The sequence below is a fragment of the Pseudophryne corroboree genome, chromosome 6 (assembly GCF_028390025.1).
Source record: "Pseudophryne corroboree isolate aPseCor3 chromosome 6, aPseCor3.hap2, whole genome shotgun sequence".
Taxonomy (NCBI): domain Eukaryota; kingdom Metazoa; phylum Chordata; class Amphibia; order Anura; family Myobatrachidae; genus Pseudophryne; species Pseudophryne corroboree.
The window spans coordinates 815,542,453-815,560,472 of NC_086449.1; the positions used below are offsets into that span (position 1 = coordinate 815,542,453).

General features: G+C 46.7%; 1 protein-coding gene across 4 annotated transcripts in view; it reads right to left on the reverse strand.

Annotated features, from left to right (window-relative positions):
• Window positions 1-18,020, reverse strand: part of ITPR2 (inositol 1,4,5-trisphosphate receptor type 2) — a 490,021-nt gene that overhangs the window by 142,619 nt on the left and 329,382 nt on the right. For all 4 annotated transcript variants that reach the window (XM_063929104.1, XM_063929105.1, XM_063929106.1 and 1 more), the window contains 3 exons: window positions 15,007-15,114; window positions 14,309-14,501; window positions 1,475-1,600 (listed from right to left, as the gene is read on the reverse strand). In XM_063929104.1, the coding sequence (XP_063785174.1) occupies window positions 1,475-1,600; window positions 14,309-14,501; window positions 15,007-15,114 (427 nt within the window). The remainder of the gene's footprint in view (window positions 1-1,474; window positions 1,601-14,308; window positions 14,502-15,006; window positions 15,115-18,020) is intronic.

Below are 18,020 nucleotides of genomic sequence, written 5' to 3' on the forward strand. Positions count from 1 at the left end.
CGATCAACTCGGAATGAGGGCCCTAGAGCATTATCTGTGTAGCACAGGAATAATAAGTCACACTTAGGAAAGTTTGTAAAACTTGAACGTGACTCTCCGAACTGGAAACTGCACTATAAGCTTCTGCCAACGGGCGACCTCAGTCTGAGGAGCCGTCTTCTGTGAGGAAATCATCCCCTCCCCAATATGAAACGTGCCCTCTCCCCAATGCACAAAGAGAGGGGGCACCGGCGGTTACTGTTACAATATAATCAGCAGCGAAGTGATAAACTGTATTATACAGATTTATCCTCATACACTGAGAGGCTTTACGCCATACAACGCCGGACTTCAGACGCGACCGAGATGCTTTAAGACGGCGGCCGCACCGTATTTTTCTTTAAATTTTGTGTCTTCGTCGCGTTGCAGCGAAAAGACCCTCACAGTGTACCAGAGTGACTTTAAACGCACAGGAACACACGTACAGAGTTACAGATGCAGCGGAACTTCGCATGAGGAAAAGCCGCGGCCGCTCGCACCGGAACCCTTTTCATACAGATTGAGACTCAATCTCACACAGACACAAACGTTGCAAGCCCCAGTGGTCAGTGTACACTAGGGGGTATATTTACTAACGTGCGGGTTTTCAAATGTGGAGTGGTTGCTATAGAACCAGTGAGATTCTGGCTATTATCTTCTAGAAGATGCTCTGTCAATGATAAGTAGAATCTGATGGGTTGCTATGGGCAACATCTTCACATTCCAAAACCCGCACGTTAGTAAATACACCCGTAGGAGTGCAGTTGGTGCAGCGAGTGGCGCTACTTGGAGCAACTGAAGCCGCAGTATAAAAGGACATATCTGTAGTTACAAAGCAACAAAAAAAAAAAAAAAAGAATTTGGTTCCCTGTACAGTAGAATATGTAAGAAAAACAAACGGAGAAAAAATAAAAGTCATTTTGGAAAATTGCAATAAAAAAATCTGCAGAAACAGACACTCCATAAATTCAATTCAATCTCTGCTGCTGTCACAAGGGAGAATCTTCTAGCGTAGGGCGTCATTTTTGCTGAAAATTAGTCTTAATCACAACGCAATGCGACTATGACACACGAGGAGACTGTGCTGATTAATGTTATATATGACACCTGCATATCTGTGTGCAACTGAGTCTCTGAGTCTGTACACAAAGTGATACAATGCAGCCGCCGCAGCTTTTTCCAATACAAGTTCTGTTCTGCTCTGTATACAGACTGAGTCGCACACACTATACAAGTGTCGTATATCACATTAATCAGCGCAGTCTCCTCATGCGTCATAGTCACAACATTGCATTGCGATTAAGATGCAGTTTTAGCGCAGTATCTCAAAGCAGTGAGAGTATTTTGTGACCTCTTGCCTGGCTCTGCGGGAAGAACGCCGGGCTCAGTGGCCATCACCGTTGCACGCGCTCCCCACGCCCCTTACAAGGCAAGAGCAGGCAGGGCGTCTGCTTACCTTCATCGGCATCATCCCCAAATGGATAAAACAGCGCCACTGCTAGGTTGATGAACACGGCCAGGTTGAAGGAAATGCTGCCCCAGAGAGAGATGTGACGGGAGAACCAGAAGAGAGCCGGGTTATCTGTGGAAACAAGACAAGAGGTCAGAGTGACAACAGGACTGGCCACGTTTCCCCTCAACCAAGGTGTATTGGCTGCATGACTATGGCGAAATTAAGAATGATCGCTCTCACGAGCAGGGCCCTCTTCCCTCACGTGCTTATCCTTTTTCTTACTTTAATAATCTTCAGGTGCACCAACTCCAGCAGTCTTCTGCCACCTGATACTTATTCCAGTGCCATCTGCTGATGTAGCTATGTTTATTTACCCTGTACTTGTCCTATATTGTCAACTGTAAGTTGCTGTTTTCCTGTTTTGATTATTGTTTATGTACTGTGTAATTGGGCGCTGCGGAACCCTTGTGGCGCCATATAAAGAAAGGACAATAAATACGAATTTACTCACCGATAATTCTATTTCTCGTAGTCCGTAGTGGATGCTGGGGACTCCGTAAGGACCATGGGGAATAGACGGCTCCGCAGGAGACTGGGCACACTAAAAGAAAGATTTGGTACTACCTGGTGTGCACTGGCTCCTCCCTCTATGCCCCTCCTCCAGACCTCAGTTAGGATACTGTGCCCGGAAGAGCTGACACAATAAGGAAGGATTTTGAATCCCGGGTAAGACTCATACCAGCCACACCAATCACCCCGTATAACTCGTGATATTCTACCCAGTTAACAGTATGAATAACAACTGAGCCTCTCAACAGATGGCTCAACAATAACCCTTTAGTTAGGCAATAACTATATACAAGTATTGCAGACAATCCGCACTTGGGATGGGCGCCCAGCATCCACTACGGACTACGAGAAATAGAATTATCGGTGAGTAAATTCTTATTTTCTCTAACGTCCTAGTGGATGCTGGGGACTCCGTAAGGACCATGGGGATTATACCAGAGCTCCCAAACGGGCGGGAGAGTGCGGATGACTCTGCAGCACCGAATGAGAGAACTCAAGGTCCTCCTCAGCCAGGGTATCAAATTTGTAGAATTTAGCAAACGTGTTTGCCCCTGACCAAGTAGCAGCTCGGCAAAGTTGTAAAGCCGAGACCCCTCGGGCAGCCGCCCAAGATGAGCCCACCTTCCTCGTGGAATGGGCTTTCACTGATTTAGGATGCGGCAAACCAGCCGCAGAATGCGCCAGCTGAATTGTGCTACAAATCCAGCGAGCAACAGTCTGCTTAGAAGCAGGAGCACCTATTTTATTGGGTGCATACAGGATAAAAAGCGAGTCAGTTTTCCTGACTCCAGCCGTCCTGGAAACATAAATTTTCAAGGCCCTGACTACGTCCAGTAACTTGGAATCCTCCAAGTCCTTAGTAGCCGCAGGCACTACAATAGGTTGGTTCAAGTGAAAAGCTGATACCACCTTAGGGAGAAACTGGGGACGAGTCCTCAATTCTGCCCTATCCATATGGAAAATCAGATAAGGGCTTTTACACGACAAAGCCGCCAATTCTGACACACGCCTGGCCGAAGCCAAGGCCAATAACATGACCACTTTCCACGTGAGATATTTGAGATCCACGGTTTTAAGTGGTTCAAACCAATGTGATTTTAGGAAACTCAACACCACATTGAGATCCCAAGGTGCCACAGGAGGCACAAAAGGGGGCTGAATATGAAGCACTCCCTTTACAAAAGTCTGAACTTCAGGCAGTGAAGCCAGTTCTTTCTGGAAGAAAATCGACAGAGCCGAAATCTGGACCTTAATAGAACCTAATTTTAGGCCCATAGTCATTCCTGACTGTAGGAAGTGCAGAAAACGACCCAGCTGAAATTCCTCTGTGGGGGCCTTCCTGGCCTCACACCACTCAACATATTTTCGCCAAATGCGGTGATAATGGTTTGCGGTTACTTCTTTCCTGGCTTTTATCAGCGTAGGAATGACTTCCTCCGGAATGCCCTTCTCCTTTAGGATCCGGAATTCAACCGCCATGCCGTCAAACGCAGCCGCGGTAAGTCTTGGAACAGACAGGGCCCCTGCTGTAGCAGATCCTGTCTGAGCGGTAGAGGCCATGGGTCCTCTGATAACATTTCTTGAAGTTCCGGGTACCAAGCTCTTCTTGGCCAATCCGGAACCACGAGTATCGTTCTTACGCCTCACCTTCTTATTATTCTCAGTACCTTTGGTATGAGGGGCAGAGGAGGGAACACATAAACCGACTGGTACACCCACGGTGTCACTAGCGCGTCCACAGCTATCGCCTGAGGGTCCCTTGACCTGGCGCAATATCTCTTTAGCTTTTTGTTGAGGCGGGACGCCATCATGTCCACCTGTGGCCTTTCCCAACGGTTTACCAACAGTAGGAAGACTTCTGGATGAAGTCCCCACTCTCCCGGGTGTAGGTCGTGTCTGCTGAGGAAGTCTGCTTCCCAGTTGTCCACTCCCGGAATGAACACTGCCGACAGTGCTATTATGTGATTTTCCGCCCATCGGAGAATCCATGCGGCTTCTGCCATCGCCATCCTGCTTCTTGTGCCGCCCTGACGGTTTACATGGGCGACTGCCGTGATGTTGTCTGACTGGATCAGTACCGGCTGGTTTTGAAGCAGGGGTTTTGCCTGACTTAGGGCATTGTAAATGGCCCTTAGTTCCAGAATATTTATGTGCAGGGAAGTCTCCTGACTTGACCATAGTCCTTGGAAGTTTCTTCCCTGTGTGACTGCTCCCCAGCCTCGAAGGCTGGCATCCGTGGTCACCAGGACCCAGTCCTGTATGCCGAATCTGCGGCCCTCTAGAAGATGAGCACTCTGCAGCCACCACAGTAACATAGAAACATAGAAACATAGAATTTGTCGGCAGATAAGAACCACTTGGCCCATCTAGTCTGCCCCTTTTTTTTTTTTATATTATTTTTTATCACTAACCTTATTTGATCCTTATTTCTTTGTAAGGATATCCTTATGTCTATCCCAGACACCCTGGTCCTTGGAGACAGGGTTATCAGTTGATGCATCTGAAGATGCGATCCTGACCACTTGTCCAAAAGGTCCCACTGGAAGGTCCTTGCATGGAACCTGCCGAATGGAATTGCTTCGTATGAAGCCACCATTTTTCCCAGGACTCGTGTGCAGTGATGCAACGATACCCGTTTTGGTTTTAGGAGGTCTCTGACTAGAGATGACAGCTCCTTGGCTTTCTCCTGCGGGAGAAACACTTTTTCTGTTCTGTGTCCAGAATCATCCCCAGGAACAGTAAGCGTGTGGAAGGAACCAGTTGTGACTTTGGGATGTTTAGAATCCAGCCATGCTGTTGTAGCACTTCCCGAGATAGTGCTACTCCGACCAGTAACTGCTCCCTGGACCTCGCCTTTATTAGGAGATCGTCCAAGTACGGGATAATTAAAACTCCCTTTTTTTGAAGGAGTATCATCATTTCTGCCATTACCTTGGTAAACACCCTCGGTGCCGTGGACAGTCCAAACGGTAGTGTCTGGAATTGGTAATGACAATCCTGTACCACAAATCTGAGGTACTCCTGGTGAGGATGGTAAATGGGGACATGCAGGTAAGCATCCTTGATGTCCAGGGATACCATGTAATCCCCCTCGTCCAGGCTTGCAATAACCGCCCTGAGCGATTCCATCTTGAACTTTGATTTTTTTATGTATGTGTTCAAGGATTTCAAATTTCAAATGGGTCTCACCGAACCGTCCGGTTTCGGTACCACAAACAGTGTGGAATAGTAACCCCGTCCTTGTTGAAGTAGGGGCACTTTTACTATCACCTGCTGGGAATACAACTTGTGAATTGCCTCTAGTACAGCTTCCCTGCTCGAGGGAATTGTCGGTAAGGCCGATTTGAGGAAACGGCGGGGGGAAGTCGCCTCGAATTCCAGCTTGTACCCCTGAGATACTACTTGAAGGATCCAGGGATCCACCCGTGAGCGAACCCACTGATCGCTGAAATTTTTGAGGCGGCCCCCCACCGTACCTGGCTCCGCCTGTGGAGCCCCACCGTCATGCGGCGGATTTGGAAGAAGCGGGGGAGGACTTTTGTTCCTGGGAACCTGCTGCGTGGTGCAGTTTCTTCCCCCTTCCTCTGCCTCTAGACAGAAAGGACCCGCCTTTTCCCCGCCTGTTTTTCTGGGTTCGAAAGGACTGCACCTGATAGTACGGCGCTTTCTTAGGCTGTGAGGGGACATGGGGTAAAAATGCTGACTTCCCAGCTGTTGCTGTGGAAACAAGGTCTGAGAGACCGTCCCCGAATAACTCCTCACCCTTATAAGGCAAAACTTCCATGTGCCTTTTGGAATCTGCATCCCCTGTCCACTGCCGAGTCCATAAGCCTCTCCTAGCAGAAATGGACAATGCACTTATTCTAGATGCCAGCCGGCAGATCTCCCTCTGTGCATCTCTCATGTACAAGACTGAGTCTTTTATATGCTCTATGGTAAGCAATATAGTGTCCCTGTCCAGGGTGTCAATATTTTCTGACAGGGAATCTGACCAAGTGCACTGCACATCCATGCTGAAGCAATAGCTGGTCTCAGTATAACACCAGTGTGTGTATATATAGACTTTAGGATAGCCTCCTGCTTTCTATCAGCAGGTTCCTTTAGGGCGGCCGTATCTGGAGACGGTAGTGCCACCTTTTTAGACAAACGTGTGAGCGCTTTATCCACTCTAGGGGGAGTTTCCCAACGTGACCTATCCTCTGGCGAGAAAGGGAACGCCATTAGTAATTTTTTTGAAATCACCAATTTCTTATCAGGGAAAGCCCACGCTTCTTCACACACTTCATTTAATTCTTCAGATGGGGGAAAAACTATTGGTAGTTTTTTCTCCCCAAACATAATACCCTTTTTTGAGGTACCTGGGTTTATATCAGAAAGGTGTAAAACCTCTTTCATTGCCTCAATCATGCCACGAATGGCCCTAGTGGACATTAAATTTGACTCATCGTCGTCGACACTGGTATCAGTATCCGTGTCGACATCTGTGTCTGCCATCTGAGGTAGTGGGCGTTTTAGAGCCCCTGATGGCCATTGAATTGCCTGGGCAGGCACGGGCTGAGAAGCCGGCTGTCCCGTATTTGGCCTGTCGTCAAATTTTTTATGTTAGGAGTCGACACTTGCACGTAATTCCTTCCATAAGTCCATCCACTCAGGTGTCTGCCCCGCAGGGGGTGACATCACATTTATAGGCATCTGCTCCGCCTCCACATAAGTCTCCTCATCAAACATGTCGACACAGCCGTACCGACACACCGCACACAGGGAATGCTCTTAAAGGAGACAGGACCCCACAAAAGCCCTTTGGGGAGACAGAGATAGAGTATGCCAGCACACACCAGAGCGCTATATAATGCAGGGACTAACTGAATTATGTCCCTTATAGCTGCTATAATATTTACTGCGCCTCAATCTGTGCCCCCCCTCTCTTTTTTACCCTTTTCTGTAGTGTAGACTGCAGGGGAGAGTCAGGGAGCTTCCTTCCAGCGGAACTGTGAGGGAATAATGGCGCCAGTGTGCTGAGGGAGATGGCTCCGCCCCTTTTTCGGCGGACTTTTCTCCCGCTTTTTTCTGTATTCTGGCAGGGGTAATTACCACACATATAGCCTCTGGGGCTATATATTGTGGTTATTTTGCCAGCCAAGGTGATATTATTGCTGCTCAGGGCGCCCCCCCCCCCCAGCGCCCTGCACCCTCAGTGACCGGAGTGTGAAGTGTGTATGAGGAGCAATGGCGCACAGCTGCAGTGCTGTGCGCTACCTTGGTGAAGACTGATGTCTTCTGCCGCCGATTTTCCGGACCATCTTCTTGCTTCTGGCTCTGTAAGGGGGACGGCGGCGCGGCTCCGGGAACGAACACCAAGGACGGGTCCTGCGGTCGATCCCTCTGGAGCTAATGGTGTCCAGTAGCCTAAGAAGCCCAAGCTAGCTGCAAGCAGGTAGGTTCGCTTCTTCTCCCCTTAGTCCCTCGTTGCAGTGAGCCTGTTGCCAGCAGGTCTCACTGTAAAATAAAAAACCTAAAATATACTTTCTTTCTAGGAGCTCAGGAGAGCCCCTAGTGTGCATCCAGCTCGGCCGGGCACAGAAATCTAACTGAGGTCTGGAGGAGGGGCATAGAGGGAGGAGCCAGTGCACACCAGGTAGTACCAAATCTTTCTTTTAGTGTGCCCAGTCTCCTGCGGAGCCGTCTATTCCCCATGGTCCTTACGGAGTCCCCAGCATCCACTAGGACGTTAGAGAAATAATGATATGGTCTTATTGTGGGAACGCACTAGGACTGGCAGGTAGAGCGCACTAGGCAGTATGGGAGCGACTGTGATCTGTGACCGGTCACATGCAGCCACGGTGTAGCGATACTTGTAACCACGGATTAGTCGTCCTTGTGGACCAGTCTACATATCTGGCGCTGTGCAATGACTGGCAGGAGGTGTTGGGACGTGCTGCAGATCCTTTTATACATTGTAGTACGGTCTAGCACATGTAGTCCGTCTCATAGGCTACAGGACTGATCTATCCCGATCTTGGTGCATAGCCGTGTACAGCTGGTCACATGTTACAGTCGCTGGTGTACTAGCGCTAACATAAAGAATGAATGTTTCATGAAGTGTGACTTATATAAATTATTGGTACTTTCCCGCAGAGGATGCAAACGTCAATTTAGGTAATTTTGCAGTAATTTTAAACAGCAAAATATTGATGGTGAAACTTTTCTGTCCAGGTGTAAATGTTTTTTGTACATTCAGAGGACGCTACTGAATCTGCCTCCTACCTGTCTTTCATATATGGTGTTACTGATAACTGAGCAGTTTCTAAATAAATGTGCAATTAATAGATCGTATGCAGTGCCAGATTAACAACAGGGCGGCCGGGGGCGGTCTCCCACGACATCGCCAGTATACCACACTGACATTTTTAGTGGACAAGGCCCCCAAAAACCTCAATCCGGCCCTGATGGTGTGACAGAGAAACTTATTGCGTGAACTGCTGAATGTGGAACGGTAATTCACGGAAATAAGCGCACTGTGAGGAAGCAGAAGGGTTATAGACACACGTCTGTTCAGAGCAGGATGTGCTGGTGAGACACATGATGGCTTCACGTGGCAGGATGGCTGACAAACACCCTGAAATCTACATTTACACACACACACACACGCTCTCCAAATATTTACAGAGATGTTTTATCACATGCTCCGAAAACGCTCATTTTCATTACAGTACATCAATCTGCACCTGAAATCCCCTCACAGTGCGGGCAGCCATTTTGTGGGCTGGACCAACATGTCTGAGAATGTTTTGTCTAGGAACTGGTGACATAACCGATCGCTGCTTTGGCCAATTTCTACACTTTATCTCTCTCCAAGGCCTGATGCATCTCCTCTTTTAGGTCTTAATGCTATTACCAGCTCCTAGTGAACAAATTGGGTGCATCGTCATGACTACTGGCCCAGGTCACAATATGGCTTCCACTGTGCATAGGAAATGAGTGCACTGTAACTTTAACCACTTTTTCCCTTTTGTTTCCTGTCTATAATAACTCCTCCCTTTCATGCACCTGTAACAGACCATTTGAATTGATTGACGAGCCACCATTTTATATTACTGTTCTGAGAGGCATGGATGGGACCATCATTTGGAGGCAATGCTGGTCCTTGTAGTGCCATTTGAAGGATCTTGGGGTGGCTTCAGGTGAGTTGGCTCTCATTTTAGATATACTGTATTCATGTTTGTGCTATCATCATGTAGCATAACAATTTGCAATTACATGATGCATAGTGGGTGCTATTATCACGTAGCGCTAGGGACCACCAGAAACTGAGATGCCTGTCGGCTTAATGATATCTTTGTAAATATATGCAAACTGAGATCTCTGTATTTCTTTTATCATGTAGTATCCAAACCTCACTGCTAATCCTTTTCAGTGTGCTGGAGGAATATCTTTCCTTTTTTACAGCCTATAACATGACAGAAGATGATTGGTTGGTACTTTATCTCTCTCCGTGTTTTGATAAAGCTCCCCCCAAATACTTTTTATTTCTTCGCTCTTAACATGGAAGAATAATGATATTTGTTTCCGAGGCTGAACACCTGCACTCACTAATTCATCCACATGCATGCACGTCAGGGATGGAGCTTAATGACACGTCTACCGCTGATCTCCGGGTAATAAAGCAGTTGGTGTGCAAACAGAAAGTTTCACTGAAATGTAAACGTTTAATTTGCGAATGTGAGGGATCAGCTGTAAGGAAGGACTGCACCAGGTCAGGTGCCGCAGGAGACGTCAGCCGCAATGTATCACAGAGTTATTATAGAACATCGGCGCGGAGATCTCATGCCTGCATTACAGCTCCCAGCACACCAGACTCCGGCCTTCATTACTCCAGCGCCACCAGGCTGATCACAGCTAATGGATGAGCGGCTGCAGTGATAGATTTATAGTAGGGACGCATGGGGCGGTGGCCCGGGATACACTGATGCCAGAGAGATGTACAGGGAGATTGGTGTAGAGGCTGCTGTATGTTCCCATGTGCACCGAGAGACGGTCTTGCTGGCTGTTACAAAACATTTTTATTAGGCAGTGTATAGAGTGGAGAAGTGAAGTTGCCCATAGCAACCAATGAGCTTTGAGGCGGCATTGCTCAAGTACAATCTATAAAATGATAGGTAGAAGCAGATTCAACACTGGTCTACTTCTTCACTTATTACACTGCTTAATACATCTCCCCTTGGAGAGTGAGACTTACATTTGCGTATAACGTGGGTATTACTACACTTGGGGTGAGGGACCTATGCTGATAACCTGTGTATTACTACACTTGGGGTGAGGGACCTATGTTAATAACCCGTGTATTACTACACTTGGGGTGAGGGACCTATGCTTATGACCTGGGTATTACTACACTTGGGGTGAGGGACCTATGCTAAAAACCCGTGTATTACTACACTTGGGGTGAGGGACCTATGCTTATGACCTGGGTATTACTACACTTGGGGTGAGGGACCTATGCTAATAACCCGTGTATTACTACACTTGGGGTGAGGGACCTATGCTTATGACCTGGGTATTACTACACTTGGGGTGAGGGACCTATGCTAATAACCCGTGTATTACTACACTTGGGGTGAGGGACCTATGCTTATGACCTGGGTATTACTACACTTGGGGTGAGGGACCTATGCTTATGACCTGGGTATTACTACACTTGGGGTGAGGGACCTATGCTAATAACCTGAGTATTACTACACTTGGGGTGAGGGACCTATGCTAATAACCCGTGTATTACTACACTTGGGGTGAGGGACCTATGCTTATGACCTGGGTATTACTACACTTGGGGTGAGGGACCTATGCTAATAACCCGTGTATTACTACACTTGGGGTGAGGGACCTATGCTTATGACCTGGGTATTACTACACTTGGGGTGAGGGACCTATGCTTATGACCTGGGTATTACTACACTTGGGGTGAGGGACCTATGCTAATAACCTGAGTATTACTACACTTGGGGTGAGGGACCTATGCTAATAACCCGTGTATTACTACACTTGGGGTGAGGGACCTATGCTTATGACCTGGGTATTACTACACTTGGGGTGAGGGACCTATGCTAATAACCTGAGTATTACTACACTTGGGGTGAGGGATCTATGCTTATGACCTGGGTATTACTACACTTGGGGTGAGGGACCTATGCTAATAACCTGAGTATTACTACACTTGGGGTGAGGGAACTATGCTTATGACCTGGGTATTACTACACTGGGGGTGACAACCTATGCTTAAGACACACACGCCCTGTCATACCATATATTTCATGAATGAATGAATGAATAAAAAATATCAACCAATTCATAAGATGCGCTTGAAGGTACAGCATCCAAGCTTCATTCCCTGCTCAGCCTTACGTATTTATTAGCGATGAGATGTGATTGGTATCACCAGGCCCCACTGACCACTCTAGCAGTGCTGGGGGGGGCTTTCTATCCGGGGTAGACTGTACCAAATTGTGGGGTCTCCTGGAAATTCCGAGAGATGCACCTTGCCCAATCACGACTGCTTCATACATTAGACGGTTTTGTAGCCACAATTACCTTGATACTGCGCCAACGGCAGCTCCGATGTGTTTTGTAGGAACAAGCTGAGAAAACTTTTATATTTTAAACTGTTCTTCAAACGGAGCAAAGAAAACGAAATGCAGACCTTCCCATCTACAGGGATGTGATATCTAAACACACAAGTCACTATGCCTCGGTCTGAAAATCTTTCACATTTAAGAAGTAAAAACAAAAAGAAAGAAAAAGTAGTTTTTTTTGCCAAGACAGCTAATTACTAAAAGCGTGCCTCGTCTGGGCTGCAGGGAGGGTTTCCGATGGCCTCACAGCACTCGGCCGTCTGCGGATTGCAGACGCGGTGATGAAGTGCGGCACGTTTGCGAACAGAATGCCAAAGAGATCTGATTAACTAATCAAATATTAAAAAGGTACAATGTGTACCGAGCACAGCCTGCGCCTTGTTCCAGCCGTGGATACAAAACCTTGATGTATACATAGAATACCAAGTATAAATTACAGAAACTGCTTTCAGCTGGTGTTTCCACCCCTCTGGAGGGAGAACGCTGACGGTTACCAGAGAGATTTGCAGTGCATTCTCCGAGTCCCTTTAATAATTAACACTCAATAAAATCAATGAGTATTTGCATTATGGGAAATGGAGGAGGAGCTAGCGAGACGTATCGCCACTTACAGACACTTTGTGCCGATCAATTATTTATCTGATCTGCAATATACGGTATGTAGGCAGTTTGTTGGTTTATACAAAGGCGCAGCCACGGCCGAGAGATCATATGTTCTAAAGTTATTGATCAATAATTTTAGGAATAAATCCATAGTTTTTCTTTCAATTGTACTGTGGCCATTTGAGGTTACAGGGAAATAAACACACACTGGGGGAGATTTATCAAAGCTTGAGATAAAGTGGTATATTTACTAAGCATTGGAGAGCGATAAAGTCTACCAGCTCATTTTGCAAACACAGTCTGTCACATGACAGGAAGGAGCCGATTTGTTGGTACTTTATCTCCTTCCACTTTATTTCTCTCCAAGGCTTAGTAAATGGACCCCAAAGTACCAGCCAATCATCTCCTAACGGCCATGTTACAGACTGCATTCGAAAAATGACAGTTAGTAGCTGACTGGTTGGTACTTTACCTCTCTCCACTTTCTCTCTCTCCAAGATTTGATAAATCTCCCCCTATGACAGTTTATCGCAGTAAGATGTACGATCCATTTCTCCATTCTGAAAAGTGATTACTTTATTCCAGATGTGAGCAACCGCTTACTCCCCAACTGCCGTGGAACTACAAGACCCAGCACGCTTTGCCAACCTGAGGCTACCTGTATGTGGACACACAGGGAAGACTTTGAGCCGCTAGTTGTCTAGGGGCCTAATTCAGACCTGATCACAGCAGCAAATTTGTTAGCTAATGGGCAAAACCATGCTGCACTGCAGGGGGGAAGGGCAGATGTAACATGTGCAGAGAGTGTTAGATTTGGGTGGGGTGTGTTCAAACTGAATCTAAATTGCAGTGTAAAAATAAAGCAGCCAGTATTTACCCTGCACAGAAACAATATAACCCACCCAAATCTAACTCTCTGCACATGTTACATCTGCCCCACCTGCAATGCACTAATTCAGACCTGATCGCTAGCAGGTGATTTTTGCACTGCTGCGATCAGATAGTCGCCGCCTACAGGGGGAGTGTATTTTAGCTGTGCAAGTGTGTGATCGCATGTGTAGCAGAGCTGTACAAACAGATCTTGTGCAGTCTCTGAGTAGCCCAGAACTTACTCAGCCGCTGCGATCACATCAGCCTGTCCGGGACCGGAATTGACGTCAAGAACCCTCCCTGCAAACGATGAACACGCCTGCATTTTTTCCAACCACTCTCTGAAAACGGTCAGTTGCCACACAGAAACGCCCTCTTCCCGTCACTTTCCTTGCGAACACCTGTGCAAATGGATTCTTCGCACAAACCCGTCGCTGAGCGGCGATCCGCTTTGTACCCGTGTGACGCGCCTGCGCATTGCGGTGCATACGCATGTGCCGTTTAGACCTGATCGCGCGCTGTGCGAAAACGCAGCCTAGCGATCAGGTCTGAATTACCACCCATGGTTTTACCCATTAAAGAAAGATTTTGCTTTTGCGATCAGGTCTGAATTTGGGACTGGGCTTTAATCTGATTCTGAGGCATTTTGCTGGAGACGCATAAATAATTAAAACCAGAGACAATGGACAAACCAGCACTTGTTCAATAATAAATCAGAATTTCTTGAACTTTTAAAAAGTAATTTAAATAAAGACATTTGCTGAAACTAACCGCATCAGGAACTCGCTTTGCTCAGTCTCAGGAACAATCAGTTACAGGACACCTGCTATGCGCAGAATGTTATGAAATAAATATTTTAATGTTAATATAATTTTATATTTGCAGGTAAGCCACCAAAAGACCAGAAAGAGCTCATTATAATTTCCATTTGATCTGAATTATGACAGAGAAAAGTGTAACTGTGGCCTACAGAGAGAGGCAGCAGCCATTTTGTGTATTCAACAGGAAATGATAACCAGGCCTAAGGGCACAAAGGCTGGATTCCATGAATAATGGTCAACCACAAAATGGCTGCCTCTATTGTGAGGCGGTGGAAGGTGCTCTGGGTGCTTTGTATCTTCTAGCCCAAACTCCTCCTTATTTACGTTGATGTTATAAATATACTCACGCCTGATCTTTTTCTGCCATTTCATTTCGTTGTATAAGTCTTCGGTCTGCTGGAAGAAGTCGTTGACTTTGCTGCCCTGTTCGTCTCTCTCGGTGGAGTTAAACACCCGACGCATTGATTCTCGGGTCAGAAACTCGCAGATATTCGGCACGGGAAACACAATCTGCTCCATTGTTCGATCGTGACGGACAATCTGTAACAATACCGAAGGCATTCCTGGGTTTTGAGGAATAAAATGATGCCCAACTCTCACAGCTTCTGTGTACAGGTGGAGTGTGCTGTAGCGCTACAAGAATTGGCACATGCCAAAGCGACAATCTCAATGATTTTGAAAAATAAAGCTAAATTGGTTGGTATTTCGAATGACACCCGCTTTTCTCCCCTACATACGCCCGTTTTTCAGGTAGATGCACAAACTCGCTCAGCTAGGCCCAGGTTGAGTTGGGCAGACAAAAGAGTGCAGTGAGGGTCAGTATTCCTTTAGTTTTGCAAAAAAAAAGCCTTTATGACCGGACAATGCCCTGTGCGCAGGCCAACAGGTGGCTGCGACAAATCTGACGCAGTGCTGAGTAAACATGAGGTGCGCTGTACTGGAGGTTGTGTGTTGTACTGACCTGAGGGATCGCCTAGTAAGGAATTCAATTTGGGAGGAGTTTGGGTAAGATATACCGTAGCACTGGCATAAACAAACCCTTTACCTCAATTTGTGCCGTGTGGTTAGCGTAGTACGTCAGCGCTTCATCGCCCCCGTCTGGATCATTCCCCGGCCTCAACATCTGCTGTAACGTTTTATAGTGCCGAGCCAGCTGAAAGAAAAACACACACAAAATAAATATTCCCAATCAGTGACCGAAAATCAGGAAATACAATATCGGGAACCCACGCTATGTATTTCCTCTTCCCTGACAACAGCCATGTAACCGGCACCAAGTATCCCTCAGAATCACCTCAGACAGGAAAAGGGGTCCCGGTCAATTCAGTTAAGGGAATCATTCCCATCCAATGCAATTTGCTATTGCTGGAATAATCAGAATGACATTGTCTAGCAAATGTGTGAGCTAAGTGTATCTGAAAAGACGATTAACCGCAACTGAATTTAAATTATGCTTCCAGTTCATGTGAAAAGGCATTTTGTCACATGTATGTAAGGGCAGGCTCCCGCGCAGGTGTATAAAATGCGTGCTACCAAATCTTCTGCGGTCTGGGTCACGAAGTGGGGGTAAACAATGAGCTTTTGGTGTCTCAGACTGAGGTAGAAGAAAGTTCAGTCTAGACATGTGATAAGACTCTGTGAGGATCTCTGCAGTGTTCTCTAATAGACCATAGGGAGCTTGTCACCTTTGTACACTGTAGGCAGCCATTTTGTTGGCTGAACCAATATCCAGACTATCAACCAACTAGGACGTAGTGACGCCACTGAGGCACCAAATATGTGCCAAAAATAAAGTAGACCCTTTATTAACTTGCGGCCAAAGGGTTTTTAAGTCTCACCATTTATCATACATAACGAGTTTTAAATAGCTAAAACTAAATGGTCCCTATATTTGCTACCACACATATGTGCGCACACACACTTTTTGTCAGAGGACAACTAAACGGCTAGCATATTTTTGAAGTGTAACCGGAGTACCCGGAGGAAACCCATGCAAGCATAGGGAGAACATACAAACTCATCACAGTTAGGGTATAACTGGTTGTGATCTCAGACGCATAATCGCACACTCTCTGGAGGGCATAGTCTGAAGGAGATTCTGCACACAGCATGGGGCTGCTGCAAGTTCCATGATGCGACCGATGGTGGAACACCTCTTGCGGTTTTCATGCCTCCTTGCACAGCTTAAGAAATTTCGGAGGGGTCACTGAAGAGAGAAGAGTAGGCTGCGCCTCAAAGTCCGCTTGGTGGGCCATATAAGTGCACTTGCGCAAAACCCAGGTGCCTCAAGCTGTGCACCGGGAGAGCCTTGGAAATAACCTCCAGTAATTGACGCCATTTTTACAGCTGCACTAAAACTCCCGTGCAGACACAGCCAATTAATTCACCACAGACCAATGAGATTGCTGAGGCGCAAAGCGTCAACAGCTCGGCTGCCGTATAGGTAATTAACCCAGCGATAACACAGCTGATGGTTTATAAGTGGTTACAAAGTGTTTTAACTTCCCTCTTCAAACTGAGCAGACATTTCTGGAGAGGAAGGTGAAGCTGCACTGAATGAGATACAAACAGAGCACAGTGTCTCCTCCACCGAGCACAAGAATAATGAGCCCACAGATTGACTTGGCAGCAACGCATTCCAGCAGACTGAGGGAAATCGCTTCATAGGGCGACATTACTCCGCTCACCTGTCTGCTTATTACATGCTTAATTCCCACATAAAACGCTTTGCTGAGGTAATAATGGAAGACGCCAGCACCACCTTGTTACATGATATAATATCTAGAAATTACGTTGCTGCACGAGGAGATTATCCAGTGTTCTTCTATTTTACCCACAGTGGACGTCAAGCAAAGCATCATGGGATAAAGACCAATGAGTGGCGGGCAGGAACCGTTTGCCACCAAGATACTGGGCAGGCCAGGGAACTGGGGGGGTGGGGGGAATGGTGGCCACCAGAAGGGATGTGGCTAACTCATGCCAGGGAGCATCTGTTGGCACACACACAGAGGGGGTTACGTTTCCCCTGTACACACAGGCCCCTAGACATGCCTGCGTCAAAGTACCCTCTCATCAGACTGTTCATCAGCTGAAGGTGCTTTTCAGGGTCCCTAACTGTCAGGCCCGGTGTAGCTGCCACCCGTTCAGCTCTATTCAAAGCTAATATTTATGTGTAGCTGAGATATTCTTTGAGGTATTAAGTACAATTAAATATCAATTACATAATAAGGGAAAGTACAAAATTTTAGTCATGAATTTAGTTTTGGCTTTAATCAAGCATATTGATTCAGCCCACAAAATGGATGCTGCCACCATTTTGCGCCTGAGTGATGTCAACCAGTTCCCAGTGAATGGATAGGCTGCACTGTCAAGCAGATTAGTTAAGTCCACAAAATGGCTGCCTCTGCTGCGTGCAGGCACCAAGTACACATTACTAATAAATACAAAGCCTCTTTACATTTCAAACATTACATTGTATAAATATATAGTGTATGGTGTTTCCTCATCAATGCAAGACCTCCTGCCTCCTCCTCAGGGTTACAAATTATAAGGATTTTTTTGAGAAAGCTCTGTGTTATCCAAGGTGAGGTACAACAGGGAGCAGCATAATCAGGTCTGCAGGGACCTAACCATTTCCAGTCCCCCCCCCCTCCCTAAATTACGGAGAGCTTTCAATTAGCTGCGCAGACCCAGTTTCCGGCAGGGAATCTCTGACGCCTGTCATTATCTTATTCTATACTCTGCATTGCAGTAACATGTGTATGAAGGAGGTGGCATTGCTTATGCAGACAGGAATAGAGGGTGAGGTTGTGCATGCATTTCTCTACAGCAGAGCTAAGCAGCACAAAGACATACCAAGGCCTCATGCGACCAGACCATGGAGACGGCATGCTGGTAGCACAGTGATGGGTAATGATAAGAGCATTTAGCAAAAATATTCATTCTCAAGAAGTCAATGTATAGAAAATGTTAGCATTCTGCATCCAGTGAGTATGAGGGAGGTTGGCCTACACGTAAGAGTGGCTGGTGTCTACACGTAAATGGTGGTGGGCCTTCAGG